At 35.2% G+C, this 26,053-nt stretch overlaps 2 protein-coding genes across 2 annotated transcripts; one reads left to right on the forward strand and one right to left on the reverse strand.

Annotated features, from left to right (window-relative positions):
• Nucleotides 1-180: 180 nt before the first annotated feature.
• Nucleotides 181-19,366, reverse strand: LOC146137418 (BOS complex subunit NOMO1-like). The gene is made up of 25 exons (XM_083394897.1): nucleotides 19,186-19,366; nucleotides 18,793-18,882; nucleotides 17,872-17,917; nucleotides 17,323-17,423; nucleotides 16,577-16,759; nucleotides 16,057-16,212; nucleotides 15,168-15,337; nucleotides 14,619-14,752; nucleotides 13,719-13,852; nucleotides 12,784-12,991; nucleotides 11,982-12,058; nucleotides 11,168-11,352; nucleotides 10,789-10,963; nucleotides 9,234-9,504; nucleotides 8,241-8,284; nucleotides 7,842-7,962; nucleotides 7,159-7,315; nucleotides 5,868-5,994; nucleotides 4,767-4,883; nucleotides 4,154-4,216; nucleotides 3,686-3,750; nucleotides 3,184-3,526; nucleotides 2,396-2,626; nucleotides 1,303-1,395; nucleotides 181-792 (listed from the first exon to the last, which is right to left on the reverse strand). Exons 1-25 carry the CDS (start codon nucleotides 19,312-19,314, stop codon nucleotides 703-705), a joined length of 3,510 nt encoding a protein of 1,169 aa, XP_083251023.1. The 5' UTR covers nucleotides 19,315-19,366; the 3' UTR covers nucleotides 181-702.
• A 2,745-nt stretch (nucleotides 19,367-22,111) lies between these two features.
• On the forward strand, nucleotides 22,112-25,804 carry LOC146137419 (uncharacterized). The gene is made up of 3 exons (XM_083393757.1): nucleotides 22,112-22,269; nucleotides 23,201-23,524; nucleotides 24,668-25,804. The coding sequence occupies exons 1-3, from the start codon at nucleotides 22,185-22,187 to the stop codon at nucleotides 24,757-24,759; spliced, it is 501 nt and encodes a 166-aa protein (XP_083249883.1). The 5' UTR covers nucleotides 22,112-22,184; the 3' UTR covers nucleotides 24,760-25,804.
• The last annotated feature ends 249 nt before the right edge of the window (nucleotides 25,805-26,053 follow it).

The following is a 26,053-nucleotide window of genomic DNA, read 5'->3' on the forward strand; positions in this document are numbered from 1 at the left end:
TTTATGAATGGCTGAACACAATATTTTGGTAGTATTTATGAGTTTTCAGCAGTGCGGAACTAGATTTTGAATTGTTACTTGGTTAGGGAGACACAAAATGGGGAATAAATCTCGTCAGTCAAATTCGAAGCGCAATGCAATCAAAACCGTAAAGTGAATTAACACATCAAAAAAAAAAACATTAAAATAAAATATCTGGGTAAGTGTTACAACTGTAGCGTATACACTATACATTAATAGCCTTTAGGATAAAATTTCTAGAAGATACAAACAACGAAATAGTTTGACAAAAAAATGTTTTGAGACAGAGTTAAACAACGGGCAGCTGATATAAGTTTGTGAAGTTCGTTTATACTGTAACAAGTTTTCCGCTACACAAAATTCGACAAAAATTGAATCTGACATAAAGACATCAACAAGCACACCACAACTCAGAATTTCCCTAGCACAAACAAAAGCGGACGTATAAGCACAGATAGACATAACACAAAAACATTCATACAAATCGAACAAAAATAAATTAGCACAAATTATTTTGTAACGTATCAGTTCAATTTTCATTCACTTTCGCAGCACAGTATTGTTGTAAAGTCTGTTTTCGTTTGCGATATAGCTGCTTTTTCGATTTGAATCGTTCATCTTAAACCTTGACCTTGCATAGCGCTGTGACGTCACGCATTACGTAGCTTGCCAATTGTGACGTCACTTTCTCTGCTTGCGTCCGACGCGTGGTTCGTTTGCCTCCCGCTTGCCTCCGATGGCCGACATGAGGCTTTGAAGATATTGCAGAACCTGAAAGTAAAAGTTTGAAAGATGCGAAGCACTGTTACGTCATACTGGAAAAATACATTTTCTTAGATTGAGGGTTTTCCATTAGAATATGTCTGCATGTGGCTGAATGAAGGTAAATAATAAATTGCATACCGCGCTTGAAAGCGACGGGATAATATTTTTAAAGGATGCGACTGTTTGTTATGTCATATTGGTTATTAAGTATGTCCAAGTTTAAATATTTCTACTTGGAGCCTTTTCGCACATCTACAAAAACAATGAGACATATTTTCAAACTGCTTTTAGGCGAAAAGTATGTTGGAAACATTTAAATAATACAGTGCTTGGTTTTGTTTTTCTTAGTTTTGTTTGTAAGGTAAACAGCAGCAAAATATTTTGGGAAAAGTTTAAATGTAGGCCTCTTTTTATATACAATAAAAAATGACATCACCAATCTTACCAAAATATATTTGACGTAGAATTTCTGGCACAATTATTCCACATTGGACTTCTAACCTAAATCCCTCTTACCTTTGAGTAGTTGTAGGCGAGCAATATGACGAGTGCTGTCAGTGGAAGGGTGAGCAGGGACACTTGGGGGACCTCGCTCTCAAGTTTCTTCGCCTGCGTCACAATTGATGACGTGGTAACAAAACAAGTGACGTCAATAAACCTATAGCACTACTGTAGACATACTTCAGGACAGAAATGAACCATTTTGAGGCGGAAGCATTTTCTAAAGCAGTGGTCGCTAAACTATGTGATCTTTTAAATTAAATATGATAAAAAACACCCCTATTCAAATCACTATTCTATTTTTGTCAACTTAACTAGATTTGAAAAATATTACTCGGCTGTCATGGAAACACAACCAAAAGTAGTCGTTTTTTTATTGCTTCCTTGGCTAAAATGGTTCCCGAACCCTGCCTGAAAGTATCTCGGGCAAAATAACAGTGTTGTAAACAAGTCATTTTGAATAGACTAAAGTCGAAGTCAAGTCATTTGTATAATAACTCAAGTCCAAGTCAAGCCGTTTTTAACAAATCACAAGTGAAGTCCTAGTCAATTCCTTTATCAAAAGTAAACATTAAACGACTTTAATTGAAACTGTTAACTGTTTCTATTAAGTCAAGTCAAGTAATTTGACCAAAAGACTTAAGTCAAGTCATTTGAAAACAGTGACTGCACTCTTTGCATTTCTGGATACGTCCCTGATTGTATCCATGGTTCTAGGTTAAACATACACTCACTTGTGGGTCGAATCTAAAGGTGATGTGCTTTTAACGATTTAACGTAAAGACAAACAGCTTTAGAACAAGTTGAACATAATAATTTGCTTGTTCAAGGCTCGTGGAACAACAACAGCGAAGTAAAAACTGTGCAATTCCACCAAATTTCAAATAATTTTGGAACCCAACTTGTCGGTTTGTTCGGCATTAGTACACATCCCCAATTGTAGCGATTTTCGCATTACAAAATTTTCGTTATTTGTGACGTCATTAACGTCACTCTTCAGTTACGTAAAAATGAGGAAATTTCCTTAAGTAAAAATTCCAGGACCGCCCTTTAAGATTTCCGAATACGTCCCAGATTACAACAAAACTTTTAGGGTAAAAACACCGACCTCTGGGTCAAATCTGAAGGTGATGTGCTTATGCGGTCCAACTGCGAAGAAGCCAGCAGCCGGTGCTGTGAACTCGTACATCGACTTGGCCAGGCTACACTCCAGTCTCAGTACGTATTCGCTACCGTCTCGAGCCAACGTAGGGAGGTGAAAGAAGGGCGTTGCACGCGACAGCGACACCGAGTGGACGGGCGCGCTTAATGACGTATCGTTGGCGCGGTATAGCGCCATCTGACGGAATGAAAATAAATTAACTATATTGGTTAAAAACGATAAATTTTGCTGGAAATGGCTAAAAAAATTTTCCAGTATAAGCAGCTTAGGGTTTATTGTTTTTCCATATTTTCTAAAAAAAATATTTTTTTTGTTACAATTGTTGGTGAAACGGTTGCAATGCGTAATATTTTTTTGAAATGTGCAAAAAATGTTCATTAATATAAGGAGTCCAACATTTAATCTTTTTTGAAGATATTTCCTGACGGAAAGAATATGTTTTCGATAATATTTTTAGGTGCTTTAATGTTTGTGGAAGCCAAATAAGTTGAATTATTCAGTAAAACGTTTAAAAATGTACTTGTTCAATCTTATTCATATCTTTAAAATAAAGAAAACTTTTTTTCTCAAACATTAATACGATAGTACAAGTATTTAAAATTGCAATCAACCTGGACAGCAGTTATTAATTAGGGCCACCTGAATTGGGACTTTTTATATTTATGTTCACCCAAAATACACTTTCTTTTTGCATAAAGTTCACCACAATCAAATATAAAAAAGCAATATCTGACCTTGACGAAGGGCAAATATTCGAGCGAGGTCACCACGTTGCCAGAAAGCTCGAATCCAGTCAACTGTCTAAATCCAATGAACCTCATCCCGTTCACGTCTTCAGCCTTCGCAACCAGCTCTACACTAGCAGGGGTCACGTGACTGAAGCGCTGCGCCGCGTCGCGCACTGTGACGTCATAATGGCATCCCGGTCGAAGGCCACGGACGCGATAGGAGCCGTCCTTACCGCTGACCGCTTCCTCGACCAGACCCGCGCACGTCTTGTCGTTTGATTGTGATGTAGCACGCACTGTGACGTCAGGCTCCGGCTCGCCGTTTAGTGACGTCACGGTACCGAGGACGCTGCATGTGGGATACGATGACGTCATAACCAGATTTTGCGAATTAGAAGTTATAAATCTAGGAAACGCTTCAAGCGTTTTAAATGGCGATTCTCGGTTTAAACTTGTTTGTGGTAAAACATATATTTATCACACAAAAATCAATCAGCAAAAAAGTCACCTGTAAGCTGTTCTTTTGCCGCTGATTGAAATCACGGTGTTGGCTCCTTCCTTTACGTCCAACATCTGGGAACACAAACAAACATTCATTAGAAACAACGCTTATTGACCTTTTAATTGAAATTCGGATGTTAGTCAGTAGTGAAACGGTACAGTTCTTTGTCTAGTTTTGTTATTCTTTTAGAGCAGGGTTTCTTAACCAGGGGTGCGAAAACTGTTCCAAGGGGGTGCGGGGATGCTGAATCAGGCACAGAAAATGTATTACTATAATTTATTTCTTTGCTCAGGTAAATATAGTACAAACTCACATTTTGGTGCTGTGTTACTGTGCTATCAGTTACTTGTATAACAATAAAATTACTATGGTTTTGTTATTAGAGCATTTCTAGAAGGGGCGAGAACTGGTTGGTGAGTTCGAAGGGGTGCAACAAGGAAAAAGGTTAAGAACCACTCCTTTAGATCAGCAAACCTGGGAAGAAGGGTCGAATTGATATTCCTTCATCATCGCTTTGAAGTAATACTGTCCAGGTTCCTGGAAATAAAACAAAAAACGCGTTCAGACATTACGGTTTCTAGAATATTTTGTGGTAAAATGGTAACTCCAATTACTGTTACTTTCAACATTGCCACTAAATTTAATTATTTTTGATGGGCAACTCGACTCGACGATCGTAAGGTCCTTTCGCTGTCCTTGTGTTATTTTATATGCTCTTTTTTCAATATTTGCAAAGATGCACCAAATAAATCAAATCTAATTCTATCGGACGATAACCGATACTACCGCTTGGCATCGGGTATCGGCTCCGATCGGATATTATCGGACATCCCCAATTGTGCGCTCGCGGTGCATAAATGTAACAGGTTTTGAAGGCTTTCGGTGCACACCACTATAAGCTTTACAAGTTCTATCCTGGTACGACCCCGTAACACTAAAAAAAAAAACAAAAAAAACAACAAAAAAAAAACATTTATTTAATGAATATGTGAGCCAAGAAAGTTTAACCAAACATACAAATTACCAAGTGGCGGTTTGTAAAAGCTTGGTTTTGGATAAAAGTTGAGGAAAAATAGAAATAGCGCACCAGTTTCGAGAGAACGAGTGATCCGTCTGCTCCTGTGAGGTTATTGCTCCTGTAATCTCCTCCGCTAATGGATAGGAGGACTCCTGGGATCACCTCGTCGCTAGAATCCATCTGGATCTGGAGGAATTATGAAAACACAGATTCACAAGAACTGTTCTGTAGTTTAATATAGGGCGATAATGGTTCTTGTTTTATTGATAGCTTAATTTAGGCTGACACGTGTAGCGTATTCTATCACACATTTTTACGCTACATAACATAAATCAACTGAATTAATTTAGATTGGTTATAATTTTAACATTTCGTGTAAAGCCGGTTTCTACACGTCACAAAACGGTTTACGCAGGTATGTTGGCCTACATGAAAAACACAGCCCAATCTGAAAAGTGACCATGTCTTAAGCGGCCTATGGATAAATACCTGGCGCCGCCCAGACAAAACTACTGGACTTTACTTAAAATTCGCTACTGGACTTTACTTAAAATTGATATGCAGTTATAACCGTCGTTAATATACAATTTAATTTTTTGAAGAAATAGACAGAATTTTAGCTGAGCAGAGCAATAACGTTAGAACCCATGTTAATCTAAATAAATCTTAATAACGTGGAAAGTAATAAACTAAAACGTTATACCACAGTTGACAAATTGTAATTTTGTTTACACACGATTTTGAATTACTGTGCTTAATAGAAAAAGGAGTTTCATAACTTTTTTCTGTGAACGTTAAAATTGAATAGGTGCTTTCTATAGGCTATGATAAAAGCTAAATTTTAAGATAGAAATTAAACACTAAAAATCTTAAATAGGTGTCCTAGCCTTTTTTAAAGCTTAACACATAACGTGATCTGACATAGACTTTTTACAACATTACGATTACTTATCACGACGAATTACTAGAATATAAAAGATGTAACTTTTTAGTTTAAAATGCCTAATTTTTTTCCAAGAATCTACGCACAAATTCGTAAAACCAAAACAGCCCATTTTCCTTTAAAACTGTACTGGAAATTTAACGCGCTAAGGCTTTAAAACACTTAGTACATCATCTGTTATTGCACTGGACTTGAAATCTAGAAAACGTTTAAAGGGGAAAACATACCTTGAAAATCAACTTGCTTAGCTTCTTGGCCACAAAGCTTCCAGGCTCGCCGTCCACCCTCGTCATGACGTAATCATCCATCGTGGCAATGACGTCATACTTTTTATCGGGGTGAAGAGGCCCAACCCTAAACGAAAGATAGAAAATTTTGCTGTGGAAAACCGAGAGTCGGTTTTTTTAAGTTCTTGCATAGAAGTAAAATATAGTTTTTTCACAAAAATATGTTGCGTTCAGATTTGGAGCAAAATAAATAAAGCATAAATATATACGATTTATATCTTTGCAAAAATTCCAACACAAAAATGCCCTATTGCGGCCTGGCAGTTTGCGAAGCATGTCTGTCATGAGTTTATAGAGTTTCAAACTAGTGTCGTTGCCAAATGTATGGGCCACAATCTCAAGGGCCATATTTCATTTAAACGTTTAAATAAGGGTACTGAACATTTATTCGACGAAAAGTATTTTAAAATTTAAAGCACCGCTGACCTACTCCTATTGGTTGTAATGTAAGTCCGCTTTTTGGAAATTTCTTGGCAACAATGACTAAATAATAGGGCTAATGAGTTGTTTCGAATGTCGTGTTGAGCTTTCATTAAACCCGGGGTTCTTAAAATGTTTTTTTTTTAGACGACACTTAAAAATGTTTGGGGGTTCGCGTGGACCAGTTAGGCATGGAGAGATGACGCCGTAAGTTGACGTCATAAAACAAGTAAAAATATGAAACCTGCTGTTTCGGTCCGAAATATGTGAAACTGAAAATATAGAGTCTAAAAACATTTAAATTGAAGATGCCAAAGCGTTTTCAATTAAACTCTGTTTTTTTGAAAAATAGGATCCATTTTTTTAATATTACACAAAGAATACAATTACCCCTTCATGGACCCCGTAAAACTAAATTGTTAACGATTCACTCTTGTGCACTCAACTACAAAAAAAAATTAAACAAGCGTATAAAACATGGTAAAGTTTATTTTGCATTAAGTTGAGATTTTGCAAATAAAATATTCGCTGTTAACTAGGTTAGAAATATTATTAGATTTTTTAGTTTAATAGTATCAGTTAAATAAAAGAATGATTTAATAAAAATATTAGAATAATATTAGATTATACATCATGTGCTATTGACTCTTCAAACTCATAATTTACTTTGCGTGAAATTGATTATAAAATAATTATATTATGCGTGAAATCGATTATAAAAAATAATTATTTTTATATGCGCATTGCGCATATCTCGTTTTTTGTGCGCTAATACTCATTTGTTGCTGTTTACGCAACTGACGAGTCCTACTTGTATTTTCCTTTGCTGTTAGTCTTCAGTCCAAGCGTTGCCTTGCTTCCCACTGTTGCTATGGTGATGTCGACGTTGCTAAGGGCGGGGGTGACCTTGCCAGCGAGAAAAATACCGACGATTCCACGAAACCGAATGAGTTCCTTGGCACACTGACCTGGATGCAAGCGAAAAGTTTGAGTATGAGATAGCGTTTCAAGTAAGATAAAGCATGCGAAACTTGAGTAATATATATTAAAATCGATTCAATGTACGGTAAGCTGTAGGCCACAGCCATTGGCATTGGCAGGAATCAATATTTTAGAATAAGACTAAAGATCGACCGATATTACTTTTTATACTCGATACTCGATTTTGGGATATGTCACTTTTTAAAATACTTTTGCAAATTACATCAAGTTATCATTTTTTTAACCCCTATGTTTTCACTAAACTTTGCATAATGCTGAACACAGTAAACCGAACTCTACAATTTGGCGAGACACCAAAATGAAAGAAAGGACAAATTTGCAAGTTTAAAAATTAGGGAATTTGCATATTTTCAACGTTTTGTCACGGCACTGGATATCGGTAGGAGCGCAATATCGGCCGATACTATCGGTTTCTATCTGGTTACAACCTTTAAATCGAGGAAAATTGATCTATATTAAAACTGAGTATTGGGCAAGAAGAAAGGCACTCACTTGATTGCATTGTAACTTTGGCGGTTGCTGGTTCAAACAAGAGAAGATCTGACGAAGGGGTGAATTCGAGCCGCTCGCCGTCACCAGCCCAATAAGAAAACTTGTACACGGCAGTTCCTGTCTGCGGAGAAGATACGTTGTTAATTGTTGTTAAAAATACGTTGTTAATTGTGTGCAAACATACAAAATTCATCGTCGGTCACTTTACAGGTGCATGAAGTTTAAATTTGTATTTTTAGGGATATTTTTTAATGTAAACATACGTTGTTATTTTTGTGAAAACAAACAAAACTATTAGTCGGAACACGTAAAGTTAAGATGGCCGCTTTAAATCGTGTTCTTCTAACAAGCTGTGATACAAAGATATTAAATTCGAAAAAATACTTTTAATCCACTTACTGTATTCGTGTTGTCTTCTGATAAAGTCAGGTGCTCTTTCGTAACTGAAAAACAAGAATTCGCTTTTTAAACCCCCCAAAAAAACTAAACAAATAGAGACCAGGCTGTTTTACTACTATAAATAGAGGTAAATACCCCAAAATTACCCAAATATACCGAGTTAAAAAATCCTTAAGTCAAGACTTTCTGCCTAACACCTCAATAAAACTGACTTAAGTATAGATCTAACTACAGCCTTTGAGTTCCCTATAGGTGATGACGAGCGTTGGCCTTAAACCGGCGTGAGAGTGCAAAACGGTTTCCTGTTATTATAACTATAAGAATGTCCGATACTTGACATTTTATTTCGATACCGATGCCCGATATTTTGCAAAAAGTATCGCGATTCGATTCGACCGCAAATGACGTCATTGCTATGCTCCAAAAAGCGAAATAATAGAAATGGAAAGTTCAAAGGCTTTTATCCAGGTTAATAGGCCACAACTTGCATTAACGTTTAAATTTGTAGTTCCATACAATAACCTACTATTTATATAAGTTGTTGCTATCAGGCAGAGTAATATTAATCAACAACAGCTTCTCTGGTAATTCTAATTCTCAATTAACCAACAATTGTTTAATAAATTTATCTTTTAAGGTAAAATCGCTGTGTTGGATTGCAAATCATCGCTGAAATTCATTTCCCTCAATATCCATGGCTCTTTATAATTTGGTATCGTTTCCCAGCCTAGTATCGGACGAGTGCCGATACTACCACTTGGAATCGAGTATCGGTTAAGATTCGATAATATCGGACATCACTAGTGCGGAGTTTTGTGTCTAATTAGCTGAATTATTCATATTCATGACTAACATTCTTATGTTAACTTAGGATCGGATCGGCACCGATACCACAATAATATCGGACGAGTACCGATACTACCACTTGGAATCGGACATCGATCCGATATTATCGGACATTCTTAACAACTCTTATACAAGCTCAGCTCCCACCTTTTCCTTGGGACGATCTTATCATGACGTGGGTCGACGTCGGGTCGGCCAGCTTCCGCGTCGTTTCCATGGCAACCAGGGCGTGGTGCGCCACCGCGTGGAGGGTGACAGCGCGGGGATTCCCCGTGTTGTACCGGAGGGGCGTCTGGACGTCGAAGCGGTGGCAGGAGACGGGTTCCAGTAGGTACTCCCCCGCACGTGAGAGGCACAGCTGGTTGTGACCCTTCTTTAATGGGAACGATTCGAACTTGGAATCCGTGTAGTGGATTTTCTGTTGGGGTTAAGGAGAGTTTTTCTGTAGAATATTTTTTGGGGGTTAAGGAGAGTTTTTCTGTAGAATATTTTTTGGGGGGATTAACTTGAAACACCATCGATGTAGTTCATTTTCTGTTGAAGTTAAGGATAGTTTTATTTTGTAGAAATAGTTTTTTTTGGTTAACTTGCAACACAATCTGTGTTGTGGATTTCTGTTTGGAGTTCAGGAAAGTTGTTTTGTAGAATTTTTGGGGGGGTTAACTTGAAATACAAACAAATGTATAATAAGCTGTGCAGTTTCGAATCGGTGTAGTTGATTTTCTGTTGAAATCAGGGAGAGTTTTTTTTGTACGAATAGTTTTTTCAGATTACCTTAAGTCTTAAAACAATAGATTAAGGTGGCGGCCTTGTGTAACCTGGAATTAGCGTATGTAGTGGATTTTTTGTTCAAGTTGAGATTTTTTTTGCAAAAACGATATACATTTTTACCTAAGTTGAAACACAATCGGTGTAGTGTATTTTCTGTTGCGAGTTAAGGAATTTTTTTGGGTAACTTGAAACACAAAATGTTATAATAAGGTCGGTGGCGGCTTTGTGGAACTTGAAATTGGCGTGTGTAGTGGGCTTGCTGCCGATACCTAAGGAAAGGCTTTGTAAGAATTTATTTTAAGATTTAGCGTCACAAATTTGGAATTAGATTTTGTGAAAGTTTCCGAGACATTGCTTTGAGATCAACTTGAAGTTTTCTGTTTTTTTTTTTATATAAGGCTCTAACCCGATATTATATTCTTATCGGATATCGTTAATGCAAAGTATTGCGAGTAAATGACTTATTCAAAATCATGGCTCACGTTCCCATGTTAATTTGGGATGTGTGTCTAACTAGCCGACTTATCCGATACTGTGAACTAGGGATGTCCAAAAATATCGGATCGGAGCCGATACCAAGTTGTAGTATCGGTAATAGTCCTATATTAGCGTGGTACCGGTCCTGATCCTATACCAAATTAATTAAGGAATTCAGGCGTGATTTTCGATCCAACGCGATTTCTGCCTCGAAAGTAAAAAAATCAAAATTAAAGTAGGTTAACAATATAAGGTAACTAAACTTCTCAACTTTAAAGCAATTCTTGGCCTAATAACATGTAAAAACTACATTTAAAGAGTTCAATTTCATCTGTTTCGCTTGTTTGGGCATAGTAATGACGCCATTTATTACCTAAAACGATACTTTTTGTCCAAAATACCAGGTATCGGATAAAAATGTCAAGTATCGGACACCCCTACCCTGTACACTCACCATCTCCACATCGTGTGAAATCGAGCACACCAGCTTGAAGCCGTTTTGTTCGAAGCTGGCAGCTGTCGGTGGCGTGTGACGATCGCCACTTGGCACAACGACGATGGCACTGTCAGCTTGCCAGCACCAGTTGTCGTGGCTGGCAGTCAGCGAGTACTTGCCGGGAAGAACGCCACTGTAAGGGAATTAGGACATGTTTATAGTCCTGAAAATGCCCGGCACCAGGGGCTATTACGACATATTAGGTCCTAGTCCTATTTTGGTCTTATTCCTAACTGTGTTTTACTCCGACGTTGATGTTGTTCTTATTTAGGCATCATGGCTGAATTCCCCCTAAAACGCTTCCCTTAAAAGTTTTAATCGTAACAATGTTACCAACCTGAAGTCGACCTTTGCCTTCTTCTGATTGGCCGTGACGATCTGCTTCGTCTTCTTGCCTGACCTTGCAGAGGTCAGCTCGACCTTGACGTCCTTGCACGCCTCAATGCACGTCACTTGGACCGTGACGGAACCGTGGTATTGCGCGAACTCGACTGTCTTGATTGGTTGACTGACCACAGTTACCTAATGTTAAACACAACGGTCGTATTATAAAATAACGTAATCAGATGGCATTATATAGAGACAAAATGCATTGAGTTGTCGACAAGTTTTCGTACAACTATGCTTCATCAGGTCAAAGTAGAAATTCCGAATGTTGTAATGTCTTACGTTAATAACTTGCACTTAAGTCACCGTTTTCAAATCACTGAACTTGACTATGGTCGTTTTAGGCCAAATCATTTCAAAATAACTTGTTTAGAACAATATAAATTATTGTTCAATCAATACACTTGTGCAAATCAGAGATGGACGGCTATCAGAAGCAAAAACCAAGGTTCGAACCGAACTTAATGGAACAATTTAGGCCTGTGTAATTAGTTCTACCGGCTCATGTAGACCGTGTATTGCCCTAATAAATATATAGTACGGCTAAAATGTTGTTTGATGTAATTCAAAACAGTTCTTATTTTTTTTTTATTAATTGTGTAAACGATGTTTTTTTACTTCATGTGATTTAAAAAAATAAAAGACATATTTTGACCTAACGTAAATTTTGACAAAATTTATAATTTTCAAAAAAAAAAAGTCAAAAAATAATCGCCGCAATTATAACTAGTAATAATTTGGTGTTACAATAGAAATGCACTGACCGGTAACGAAGGTGGAATTAGCACAAGTCCGTTGTCCTGCATAGATTTCGTCAGCGCTGGCTTCAAGACGTATTTGCCTGAAAAACACAAATATTTAATGTCATCCAATTCACACCCTCTTCGGACGTTAAATAAAAGGTGCATACAAAAGGGTTATAAAAATTCAAAAAAATTATTGTAAAAAGCTTTAAGCCAAAGACTTTTAAATAAAATACTGAGTACATTATAAGAATACTGTAATGATGAAAAAAACCAGACAGTTTGTTTCAAACTTAATTGACTTGATTAATTAATAATAAAAGCAGAATACATTATTTTTTTTATAAAATTGTCGTTTAGTTAAAATTTGCATACAAATTTGGCCTAAATTTGCATTTGACAAAGCTTTTCGTTAATAAACTGCCAATAACCGTATTTTTGGACCATTAAGAAAATACGACGTGGACCTAAAGCAGGCCCTATTCAACTTTTTTTTTCGCAAAGGTCTAGTTTCAAAAGTTAAATTTTTGCTTAGGTACATTAAAACCCTAATAAAATATTTACAGTCATACAAAATGTAACACGTTATAATTTGCATATGTCCTTCGCTTTAACTGAGAATTCTGTAATGTCCGTTACTAGAAAGGGGTTTTCAATGAACAGCAGCAGTGGTTTGCCAAGAAAAAAACTCATCAAATCGCATTGCTAAGTAAATACTGAAACAGATAAGGTCCGGATTCAACACTGAAAAGTTCCGCATTCGGGCCGCAGTCCGCCGAGCATTAAGCCGATGTGCTAGATTTGGTTGTTTACAACGACAGACCTGGTTTAAGCATGGCACAAAACTGTCCATCTTCGTCCACTGAAGCTGACATCACGACAGCGCCCCCTTCTGGTTTCGTCACTTGTACTTTGATCTTGTCCATCGAAAACTGACCACTGGGTGTCTCTGTCACTATGATTATTCCGCAAACGGTGAAAGATGAAGCGACGATGCTCGGAAGAAGAGGGGTGTCTGGTCCCACACGCATCTGTAAGGCAGTTGTTTTGTCATAGAAACATAACCGTAAGAATTAAAAGAATAACATATAAAGTCTTGAATGTATTTTATTTTTTTGCAATATTTATTTGTACAGATAAAATGACGATGCCATTCATTTATATGGCGAAATGCATATTTCAATTAAAAGTTTTTAGACCTTGCTGACTGATTGTTGTTCGAAAATATGTTACAAACATATACAAAATATAAATAGTTGAAGTCCAAATAGCACAAATAATCCTATGCATGGGTTTAAAACATTATCATAAGAATTGAAAGAATAACATACACCGAACATACATTTGTCCGTTCCTTCAAAACACCAAAAAACACTAGAAGGATTTACAACAAAAATTTAAATAGTATGCAACGGTTTTAGGAGTTAATGCAGAATTTGAAAAAGTTAGGAAAAAAGCTTTATTTCATGGTGACTGCGTTAAGTTATATTTTACTTTGACTCATGAATTTAACAAAAAAATTTGTCATTCTTAGGCTGGCAGTTTTTTTTTATTATTCAACATAAGTAAAATTAAAAAAAATGTCTAACTAGATGGTGAGCGGAAAAAGTTTGGGAGTTACTGGTTTAAGATTTGGGGACATTGATTAATAAGCAATATTGAGCAACTTTTTTTTAATTTAGAATATTTTTCAATGCAGGTTACTTTGGTTCTTTTTTTCACCTCAAAATGGCAAAAAATTGCAAAAAAGCTAAATACCTTGGTGATGGGAAACTCAATGTTGTCTTTTACAACTGCAACGTCCAGAACACCACTGTGCATGTGTTTAAGGGTGTAGTAACCTTCCTTGTTTGTCATACCTTGCTCCGTCTTGCCGATCATAACCTTTGCACCTGGTAGCCAAAATTGAATATAAAAAGAAACTCTTTGCATAACCAGTTTAAAAAGTGCAACCAATTCAACCAAAAATCAGCCAGCAAGGTAAAACCTATAATATATAATATATTTGCATTTTGCCAAGTAAATGACATCATCAGTTTTGGAGGGCAATATTCTGTCGTTGAAAAACATACAAGTTTGTGGATAACCTTAACGAAAGATTTTTTTCATGTCCAGCGCTACTATTCTAATAGTTTGGACGATTTATTTATCTATAAAAATATATATACACGTGCCGTGTAGAGACTCATTCCCTAATTATGTATTACAGAGTTGTCACACAATTAAAAAAAGTTTTAAGACATTTAAACACTTTTCAGAGAAAATTTGGAAGTTTCTATAGACCTAACAATGAATCGCCGTTCTTTTGAATATAATTAAAAAAAAGACATAATTTTTGTCACGATCAACACAACTTAAAAGATGTTTTCAATGTTTTTTTAACAGCACTTTCGAAACACACCAGTTCAGTTGTGAATACAACAAATTTAAAGACTATTTAAAGACTTCTACATAAACATAAGATTTTTAAAGGCCGTCCAAAAGGAAGATCAATTCAATAACTTGGCAACCCAGTATTAAATTTTATGTTTTTCTATGGTTGGAAGCATTATTACAACTACCAAAAGTTTAGTATGAACCAGCATAGTTTACAAAGAATATTCTTAAATTGATAAATTGCAATCATTAATTGTTTTTTCGAAGACCTAAAAAACAAACCTTCAACTGGTTTTCCGTTGGCAGAATCAAGGACTCGACCTTGAACAGAGAAACCGGTGACCTTGAACCCATCCTTGTGGTTGACCTTTGAGTTTTTAATGGTGAATTTTAATTCTCGGGGTTCAACGTCAAACCTGCGAAGTTATAAACTGATTTTGCAAGCAGCCAATATGTCAGCCAAGTACATCTTTCGTTTTAACAGATAATTATTATTAATGCTTTTTTATTACAAATTACACTTTTATTAAAAAAAATAAAGGGTTGCCAGATAATTTCATGAAAAAAATTGAAGGACATTTAAAGATTTTTAAGAGAAAATTTGTAGGTCTCTAAAAACCCAAAATTGGAATGTCATGGTCAACACAGGTCAAAATATTTTTTGAATTATTTTTCTATGGCACTTTCTAAACTCATAACTTAAGCTGGACACAAAACAAATTTAAAGACTGTTCAAAGACTTTTGAGAAAACATAGGGTTTGTTAGAGAATGTTAGCAATTTAAAGACATTCACAGACTTCTTTTAAAGTCAGTCAAAATTGAACATTTACTGGATAAACTCTCCGCGGTGAAATGGAATAATCGCATAATCAGCCGGTGGAAGGCTAGGAAAGGTGTAATGACCATCTGCGTCAGATGTAACAACACAAAGGAAGTGAGGTCGACCGTCGCACCGCACATCGTTGGCCCCTGTGGGTCTTGTAGGGGAACAACCTGCCAACTGAGAAAAAAAGTTGTATTTAGATGAGACTTTTAAGTCCTCAAGTCTTTCGCAAATGTTATAAGTCATGTCTCAATCCAAGTCATTGATTGCCCCCAAGTAAAGTCGCAGTCAAGTCATTATGAGAGCAAGTCAACTTCAAGTATGTCATTGACATAAAAGTAAACTGTTTAACTATTAAAAATGGGTAAACTCATTCAATTATAAGTGACAATTTAACTTTAAAATATCACAAACACAATACACAGCAATCAACTTGTTTACCGTGCAAAACTTGAAATACATTTTATTGAAAAACTCTTAATGTAATTCCAAGATATAACTTAAGTCACATTATTGGAAAACAGTAAATTAAGTGCGCTTTAGTCAAGTCAATGACTTAAGTCTTTTCAACACTCTCTGGAACACAGGCTCTGAAGTTTGTATCTATTTGTCCAAATCTGCTTTAAACTAAACAGAAAAAAATCTATTTGCAGGATAAATAAAGGGTTAATCAACATAAATACACTCAATTTCGGGGGAACTTATATGAGTTTAAGATACAATTGGTCTGAACAGGAGAATCTGACAAAAATGCAGTTACAGGACAATACATAGAAGTGTATACATTGTGCAGATATAGGTGAAATATAGGCTGTAGAGAAGGATAAGGACATAAGGACTGAAACCAGCAAAGTTGGCAAAGTGAGGTGCAATATCAAAACAAAAGAGAAGCTTACCTTTTGACTGAGTTTGGTTTCACCAAAGAGCAAGAGGTGTACGCCAGCTACTGGCAGTTTTTGAGCTGTGACGTGTCCGTGCACATTAAAACCTGACACAACGATGTTGCTTGGACATTTGGTGTTTGCTGTTGACACTATCACTTCTGTTTGATGCTGTTTAAATAAAAAAACTCATCAATATAAAAAAATAAAATAAAACTCGAAAAAAAAAATTTTAAACAATAACCTTTGACATATTTAAATTCAAAAAAAAAAAAATTTCAATGTTAATTATTTTAAAATAAGGATTAAAAACATATTAATACCATGACTTAATGAAAAATTAATGTCACAAATAACTAACATTTAACTATGTCAACTAGTTACAAATAAATGTTTTTTAACTCATACCGCGATTGAAAGTTTATTTAACTCCTAACGCAGATATTAGACCACATTAAATATTGACAATCTTTTGTTTTTTATACTGTCCTGCAGGTTATAAAAAAAATATAAATAGAGTGCAATTTTTGCAAACCTTTTGAAAAGTGTAGGACTCATGTGTGGCCACAACCTGGTATTTTCCAGGAAGAATTGCCTCAAACACGTAATTTCCATCTTTGGTTGTTGTGGTTGCGGCAATAGTAGCTTTATCGGAGCCCTGGGTTAGAGCTACCTTCACTCCATCGGGACCATAGCTTGTTGAACCAACTGTCAGTATCTAAAAAATACGAATATTTCAAAAAAAATAAAATATTAGTAATAAATTGATAATAGAATCTTGGTTTTATATATGGAATATCCCCAAAATGGGAAACTTACAAGCTAATTGATCTTAATTAGGCAAATCCTGGATTAGTTTTCTATATCACTAAATAAACATAAGTCTAGAAAAAACTAAAAATCTAAAAATTTTATGCATCAACACTAAACCATCAAACAACTAATTTTCTAAATTTAGAAAAGAAATCAAAGTCGTCGCTTGTGAACCAAAAAGACGATTTTATCTGATTTTTCTATCCTTTGATTTTTATGAAAAATCCTAGCATAAATTTCCACTTCTATGTATAGATGAGTCAGTTAAAATATAATTAGGGTTTTCAAAAAGTTTTGTTTGATGTATTTTTTAATCTAAATTATTAAATTTAAGTTCGTAAATTTCTATATCAATGTTCAATTTTTTTTAGAACAAAGTTACTCAAGATTCGCAACTTTCAATTTCTCATAAATTTTTGGTTTCTCATTGATTTGCAAGATAGTATTTTTTTGCATAACTTTACAAACCTGCCCACTGAGCATGAAGCCTTTAAATGAGAAGTTGATGTCCTTTCCTTTTGTGCAGGGATCATTCACTCCATCAATGTGTAGGTCAACTGAGGTTGGCTCTGCAAATACAGATTCAAAATATATGCTAAAAAAGAGGGGGGCGGGAGTATTTTTATTCAAATGTTTCCTTACTAATACCTTAATCAACTGTCTTTAAAACAACGGATACCACCATAGTTATATATGCTGGAGAATGGAAAGCAAAGAGTTACAACTTTGATAAAGACAAACCGAAATCAGGCAGCGTTTTATTGACACAAAAGCAAGGTAGGAGTAACCTTTAGTAAATGCAGTAACAGTTTGGCAAAACGACTAAATATTCATGGCACATGTTACTTTACAAATGTATTTGTAATTTGTCAAGCACTGATGTCAAATTTTACCCTGAAATTGTGTATTTAACGATTTGATATTTCAATTGAGTTGCATAGAGGGCTTTAAAACAAAATTAGTTTAACAAAACAGACTTATCTTCAAATAGGGGAATAATAAAACAGCTGTTCTTACCAAATTTCCACCCCTGGGGAGGTTCAATCTTCAGAATGAAATCACCCTGAGAGAAAATTACAAAGAATAATGACTTGTAAATATGACCAGAAAAAAACTGTTTAAAAACAATCTGCTATGGATATTTACTATATGCAATTCAATAAATATTAAAAGTACTAACATATATTTTAGAAGCCTACTGAGACTTAATAACAAAACCTAAAGTAGAATATTGGATCTTCAAAATTCCATCCCAGGGTTTTGAAGCCAAAATTTTGAATTCCATAACATACTAAATTTATGATTTCAAATTGGCTATTCTTGGTATTATACTTTAAAACTTCCCGAATATAAGTATAAACAAAAGTGAGAAATATTTTTTAAATATAAAATACATATTTTTTTTTAAAAATAGGCCAATTTCGGAATAAGGTAACATGGAAGCAAACAGGTGTTTTTAACCGAGTATTTTTAAGGTTCAAATTGATAGCATATGATTATATAATGAAGCTTTATCAAGCATTATTACGCTGCATTGCTTAATTTGACATCGATATAAACGTAATCAGTGTTCACTGAGGTGTGACCAAGGCCCAAACCAAGTGTTTTTGGATTTTCGCATTTTATTCCATTATATTGGCTTTGCTACGAGCGGCTTGAATCACTTTGTCAAATTATTGTGTGTCCTGAGATTTGTGAATTATACTCAACGAGAAATATAAACTTAGTGAAGTGACTTTTTCTGAAGTCTAAGAAGTAAAGGACAGGAATTTTGGCGACCTGCTCCTTGGAGCCAGGTGTACACAAGGAACAGGTAAGAGACTTAACCAGCTTTTGGTCCTCGCCTACTTAATCGTAACTACACATCTCTCAATTGCTAATATATAATATCAATTTTGTGGTTTCATAAAGAAAACAACAAAAGTACAAAATCTTCACCTTGTCCACAAAGGGAACCATAAAATAACCGTTATTTGGAGCACATTCAGTTTGATACTTCACAATTCCATCTGAAGTTAAGAGCTTTATCTGCAAAAACAAGCAAACAGAAGTTAAATAAAAGATGACAATATGGTATTTTTTAACAATGAAACAGTCAGAACAATTTATAGCACAATATTTTACAGCTTTATTAGCGTGCAATAGATTTTATTACGTTCTGGAAAGAAATTTCCGACATAAATGTGAAACGAGCACACTAAATAGGAAAAATAAAACAAGATATTATTATTTTCCGGTTAATTTTTAGTAGTATAATGATTATATGTATAACAATTTATTGTACAGTAAGCTTATTGATATTTAAGCGAAGATACAGGAGATGTAGCCTACCTCAATTTGCGAAAAATCAATGCCGACTTCAGATTTCACGAAACCTCCACATCCTAGGATTTCTTGCGAGTTCGAAATATGAAAAACACTCAATAGAACCAGAATGAAATTACTTGCAAGTGTCATCATAAAGCAACCAAAAAGTACCTCTAGGACTTATTTTACAAGGACTCGGCAAAAATTACAAAAATTAAGCAAGAGACAAAGTTAAAAGTCACGCATCCCTAGATTTAATAGAAAGCAACACGCTAAAGGAGTCTGTTATGGATGAATGCACAAAACCGGCGTATCTTAAGTTTTGCTTTAAAAACAGAATAGAGCTATCTGTTGATTAAAACCATTTCAATTAAAAAAAAATAAGTATGCAATCAACATTTCAAGTCTGTTTAACACTATAATTAAAGCATTTTATAATGCAAGTTGTCAATTTTGAGCTTGTTCTAATAGCAGGCAATTTAATCCTTGCAATCTTTACGTTTTGTATAGGATAAAAACTTTCCACATGATCGATTTATGTTCCTATTTTTCGACATTTTTTAGCTGGAACATATTTGTTGTTTTGTTATGCTTATTAATAGTAAAACAATCGTTAAGTCAAGCTACAAATAGGACTAAAAAAAATCTTAAGTAACGGGATACAATGGGTAATGATGCTGATTTATATTTCACATCCCCAATCTTGAATTATTATAAATGAAAAAAAAATCGCTCTGTTAAGTGACTTCTTAACGATGTATTTGTCCGTTTCAAGATGATTTATTCAGCCCAAAGGCGTTATGCATACGGTAAAAATAATATGGGGTTGCTGCGAAATTACGTTATTTAAACATCCTGGCGTAGCTGTAATATGTTAACGTACAGCGTTCTAGTCCTCTGTGGCCTAACGCACCAAACACAAAACCTTGTTTCCGCCATATAACTTAAATATTTTGCACATTTTTTTGCTGGCATTGTGAATCCAACCAGGCTTTTCACTTGTCGTGCTAAGAGGAACACCTTTTCTGTGAACCTGTTTGCTGTCCGTGACTCTATTTCGCTGCCGCTCTGGTTAACCTACGCGGTGTGTGTGTGTTTTTTTTTGTTTTTTTTTATAGCATCAAGAATAAATATTTAGCTTGTATGCTGTAATACTATGGCGTCACGTATTCTTTTCATTGAAACTTTGCCAATTTCAACCAACTACACGCAACATTTTCGCGCTCTGCACAATCCAGCTGGATTTCAGCCGCATATTTGCGCTCGGGCTAGCTAGCTAGTGAACAAACACTTGCTTTTAACAAAAATTGTTTTATGACGTCAAACAATGCCTAAATATTTTCGTCGTACCCTCCAAACAAAATCCTGGATTCGTCCCGAGTTGTAGTTAATGTCTTTATACCAATTTCAATCATTTAAGCCTTTAAACGTTTCAATTATTGTAATACCGTCTTTTGGTATTGGATCCCTGATTTAAGCAAGCGTACGATACACTGCGATCCTTTAATAAACTTAACTTCGTACAATTGTGTACATATGTTTCTTCGTACAATTGTGACAAATAATGCGTTATTTTCATTTCGTACAACTGAAACCGACCGGTGGTTTTTGCAAAAATTCAAATGTTAAAACAGAATGTGTTTTTCTTCTGTGAACATGTTGCAAAGTTTTAAGAAGATATCACAGCTTATGGGTTTCGTCAAAACTTTTTATATCGCTTTATCTCTCGCGCGTCTGTTCTTTCCACTGTAGAATTTCTTACAGCGTAATAATAATTATGAAAAAGCAAGTACGTTTCGTTTAGACCAGTGGTTCTCAACCGGGGTTCCGGCGCCCTGGTGTGGCATTTCTATTGCTTAAGGCAAGGGTGCAGATAGGTATTTGAGAACTTTTAAGAATCTGATTTTTGCTCAACTGGTAAGCCTCTTGATACAACCAATTGTTTACGATAAGAGACCATTATATCAAATGTTATTTTCTTACATGTGCCAGGTTGATTGTGTTGTTCCAGTTCCATTTATAGTGACATTTCAGTAAAAAATTTAACGAGAATTCCAGTCAGGGTGCCGAAAATCTATTTATAATTTATGAGGGGTGCCGTAACCCATAAAACATTAAAAATTACTGCTTTAGACTTGGAGCAAATTTTGTAATCATTTGACCAATGAATTACACTTTAATCAAATTTATTTTGTATGTAAAAAAAAATAAAATGCATCTACGTTTGTAAAGTAAAATGATGAAAAAGAATGGTAAATCCGAAATGTAAGTGATAATTCGACCAACAACAAAGAGTTTAGTATTGCATAGTTTGCAAAAGCGGTCGTTATCTAAACAAACTAACTGTACATTTTTACAAGAACTGCAACTCTTCTTTTAAAAATTGCACAACTGTAAACAATGAATTTTCAAAAAATCGTTAACGGGCCTGAAAGATAGACAAAAGATGGCGCCCAAATGTAACGCAGCCCTGGTCGTTGGCTAATGTTTGTTTTTACAACAGCTTGACGTGTCAATCTCTGTATGACAAGCTTTTGCCGGGAAGTTGCGAAACCTGTTTTGTTACTGCTAATTGATCTTGGCGCAGTCAGTTGTAGTTTAGTCGTTAATAATTTCCGCCGTTTAAGACAAGTGTATTTTAGGTTGGTTTTCAATAGCATTGTAAAGCTTCGCAATTTGTCAGTGTTGTATAATGACTTGACAGTCAGTAGGCTTGGTAAAAGTTTTTTAACGTTTTGTTTTATAGCTGTGATTTGAATTGGAGATAAATTTCTCTAATAATGACTTAATTGGTACTAGACTTGTTATTTTGTCAAACGGAAGACTTAAAGCATTAACCTTTAGTTTATATAGTTATTCAACAAATAACTTGACTGGAACTTAAGTCCTTTCTGAATTACTCGTACTTCTACTTACGAAAGATAGTTTATTTTATTTTCCTTCTTAATATTATTGCCTAAATTGCTAAAGTGTTTTTACTTTTTCTCAGTCGTAAAAAAACACTAATCCACATCACTAGCAGAATGAAGAAGTTTGTATTTTGTCTGTTTGTCATCTTTTCTATATTTTTAAGTTGTCACGGTCAAGACAATACAACAGTTACTGAAGGTTTGTTCAATTTTCAGTAACTTCATCTGTTTAACTAACTTTGGAAAGTTAATACTAATTGATGCATTCATATTTGTTTTAAACCATCTTTGTGTTAAGGTTATGTTTAAAAGGTGCATGCATTAATATTGTACATCCCTATTTTCCAGTATGTTGATCTTGAGCACCTGTCTAAAACCTTATAAATTCAAACTTTCTAATTTCTTGTTCGTTAATTAATATATTTTTGAGTGAACTTAATCATAACCACAGTATTCTGTAACCAAAATAGAAGTAACTGAAAACACCATTTTAGAATCACAGAGCAATTTTTTTAGGCACTGGTCTAGAATCGTATCACACAACTAATGTCTCAACATTGTTTGGGGTTGAGTAAGCACTTGGTTTAGGGTGGCTTAATTATTCTCCCTTGCGATTTCAATTTTGACAATTCGTTTTGTTGTTTTGTTTTGATGCTGCTGTTTATAGGACTTAAAAAAAAGTGGTAGGATTCTAGACCAGCACCATTTTTTTATGAGATTATATATATCTACTTATGTGCTTATGTCAACTCTGTTGATGATGATGTAGTATGTAGTGTATGTTACTAACTTTTTGCAGTATTGGCATGATATCATAAATTTTATTTATTCAACATGAGGCGTTTGTTGTTACTTTTTTATTGTGACAAAATACATTTTATAATACCTAAAAAAAAACTTGTAGTTTAAAATAAAATAACATTTTATTTTGCGTCCTGTTGGCTATTTGTGTCAGTCCCTGATGAAGGCTTGCCATATAGTAAGCCGAAACGTTGGTTGTAGAAATATATGCCAGAAGAATCTATTTTAAACATTGTAGTATAAAAGTCAAACCATTTCTTCCAGCCCTTGATGCAATCCACCACAAACCCACAACAAACAAAAAACATCTCTTGTCAATTTTATTTCAGCTGCAACTGCATCAGTTCCATCAACAACGGCACCAGCAGCTGCTTCAACCTCAGAAAGCGCTTCCACAAGTCCCACTACCACTATAGCCCCCACAACTACTACCACAGGCCCTACAGTAACCACTACAGGTTCAACCAAAGACCCCTTAACACCATCAACATCCTCGCCTGATGATCCAGTCACAGAATCCTCATCCATTTCTGCCCCAGTTCCGCCTACATCGACTACACCCTCTAATGAGTCTACCGCGACCACTCCAACCACAATTTCATCGAGCACTCTCAAGCCGGACAGCACTTTTGACGTTGGAAGCTTCTTTGGTGGTAATATATTTGTAAAGCTTCACTGCATGTGGTCTTAAATATAGGTTACCTGTTTAAGATTATTGCATTCCTATTTTAATAAATGATATTGTATGGTCTAGGCCTCTCAACTGTAGCGGCCTTATGTCCTATATTAGTTATTTCTAATAGAAAGCTTAACTAGCTAATTCTGCCTATTTATATTTGGACATGAACCGCCGTGAGTTTGTGTTGTTCTTCGTAGCTAATCTGCTCAATGCTCTTAATAAAACACAAGCCACTCAATTCTACTTGTAAATATATATTACATGCATAAACATTATTTTACATAGTTATTTTTGTTATAAATTTAACCTACACACAACACGACATGCTAATACAATTAGTATACTTACCCGACGGCACTTCGACAACAAGCAACTGACAAACGTTGACTTACGACTGGCGAATACATATTATAGCACAAAATGTTTTATAGACGACAGGCAAATGTACCAAGCACTCAATCAAATCAAATCCATAAGCATGCGACAAGCGATTGGCTTGATGAGCCTGACATACTAAATTAGACCGCCATATGCTTATAATTCGCGACAGCAGTTGATCGCTACGAATAGGCTCGGCTGTTTGCTAACAGCCGGCAAGCAACTACAAGACAGATTAAGATGTGACAAAACTTCTAGATGCTAGAGTTTGTAAGGACACACGCGCTTGTTTAAACCGTTAGTGTAATACAGTAGCCGACCCGTATGTGACCAGTATTTTGCGCATCACAACGTAAGCGTGGCGTAACATCAACCTTTTTAAGTCGCTACCCTCTCCCGCACTGTTTTAATTAAAATTTATCGTGCACTTATAAACATAGTTTTTTATAGTTCTCCTGAATTTAAACAGTCAAGTTCTGTTGTTGATCAATAAAATTACAGTCCTGATTAACTCACATAAATAGCAATAAAATAAAATGTTGATTTTACGCTATTAAGCACACTGAATAGTAAAGCTATTACACAACCTTTCATTGCTTGATATTGTTGATCACTTTTGTCTCCTAATTGTTGTTTTCTTATGTTAGTTCCCAGGTCAAAGTGGTTTAATGTTGTCACCATAATGCCCAACCTAATATTTCTCCATACCCAATTAGCGTCGATTTTCCCCTGTTTTCAGGTTTTGCTCTATGCGCTGCTTTAATTCTGCTTGGAGGTTTGATGTGGAAATTCTGCTGTGGTGGAAAAGCACCTGACTACAACACCTTGTAGAAAAGTGAAGATAAGCAGTCAAAATGTGTATAAATAATTAGTATATGCAGCGTTTTCGCGAGCAATAGTTTCTTTTGCACTAATCGTTCCACTGAAAAACAACAAAGTTAACTAACAATCCTAGCACTCATGTAACATTTCATATTGTAATGTCAACACTTCTGTAAGTTTTTTTATGTTTGCAATATATTTACCGCCGAGATTTTTTTTAAAACTATTTATTGACCGCATTAATCCTGCCGAAAAAAACCCAGGTTGACTAACTTCATATACATATGAGCATTTTCTACTAACCAGCAGTGTGCAAGATCTAATTAATCGGCTAGCTGTGAATTATGTGATGTAAATATCCGCTTCTGTAAATGATAGATTTATTTGGTGTAAGTTAATATTTACTTTTGTAGAGTAAGCACACAGTAGTGTGGTGTTTCTTCAAATCAGTTAAAGAATATTTTGTGTTAGGCTAAAGGCAGTAGCTTCTGACAGACACTTCCTTTGGAGTTTTCCATTTGGTATTTTGGAGTTTCCTTTGTCTTGTGGCTATTCCTCTTAAAATGGTGGGTGACTTGCCTACGTTAATTATGCATACATTGCCACTTCCCACTGCTAATGTGCTGAACAAACACTACTATATACAATGAATACATAAATACATATTGCAGTTATTAAGCTGAACACTCATATAGCATATTGCAGTTTGAACTACAATTGTGTTTGTTTGTTTTTTTGTTTTTAGCACTTCTGTATATTTTTCTTGTTTTTTTCTTAAAAGGGATGAAATGTTTAGGGTTGAATAATTGACAACATCACTAGGCTTTTTGATTTTCATATCGCTAAAAACACTTTTTTTTGCGTTCTGTACCATATAAAATAACGGTACTGAAAAATCGCACTGCCTTACCTCTTATCAAATTTATTGAGCTTTTTCGATCAAGAAGTTGACATAAGCTCAGAAATACATATACCGCGTTTGCACTCTCCTATTAAACCGCGCTATCGTGTCTTGCTTTGTATCGTAGTAAATAAAACATCCGAATAGTGTGAACGTTTATTTCGCAGCCCTGAACTCTGATTTTTAGTCACAGACGCTTGCACAATGCACTGTGGTCTTACTTTGATGCTATTGCACAGGTTTGAAAAAACAACTGTTATAAAAAAACTACCACACACAAGTTTTCACAGAAATTTGCCGACAGTCGAAATTTGCTTTATTCTTCCCTTAATTTAATCAACAATCCGACAGGAACTCGCTTTTAATAGGAATCTCCCAATCTTTAAACGTTTAATTAGTCAA

This window comes from Ascidiella aspersa, chromosome 7 (assembly GCF_963924565.1).
Source record: "Ascidiella aspersa chromosome 7, kaAscAspe10.2, whole genome shotgun sequence".
NCBI classification, from domain to species: Eukaryota; Metazoa; Chordata; class Ascidiacea; order Phlebobranchia; family Ascidiidae; genus Ascidiella; species Ascidiella aspersa.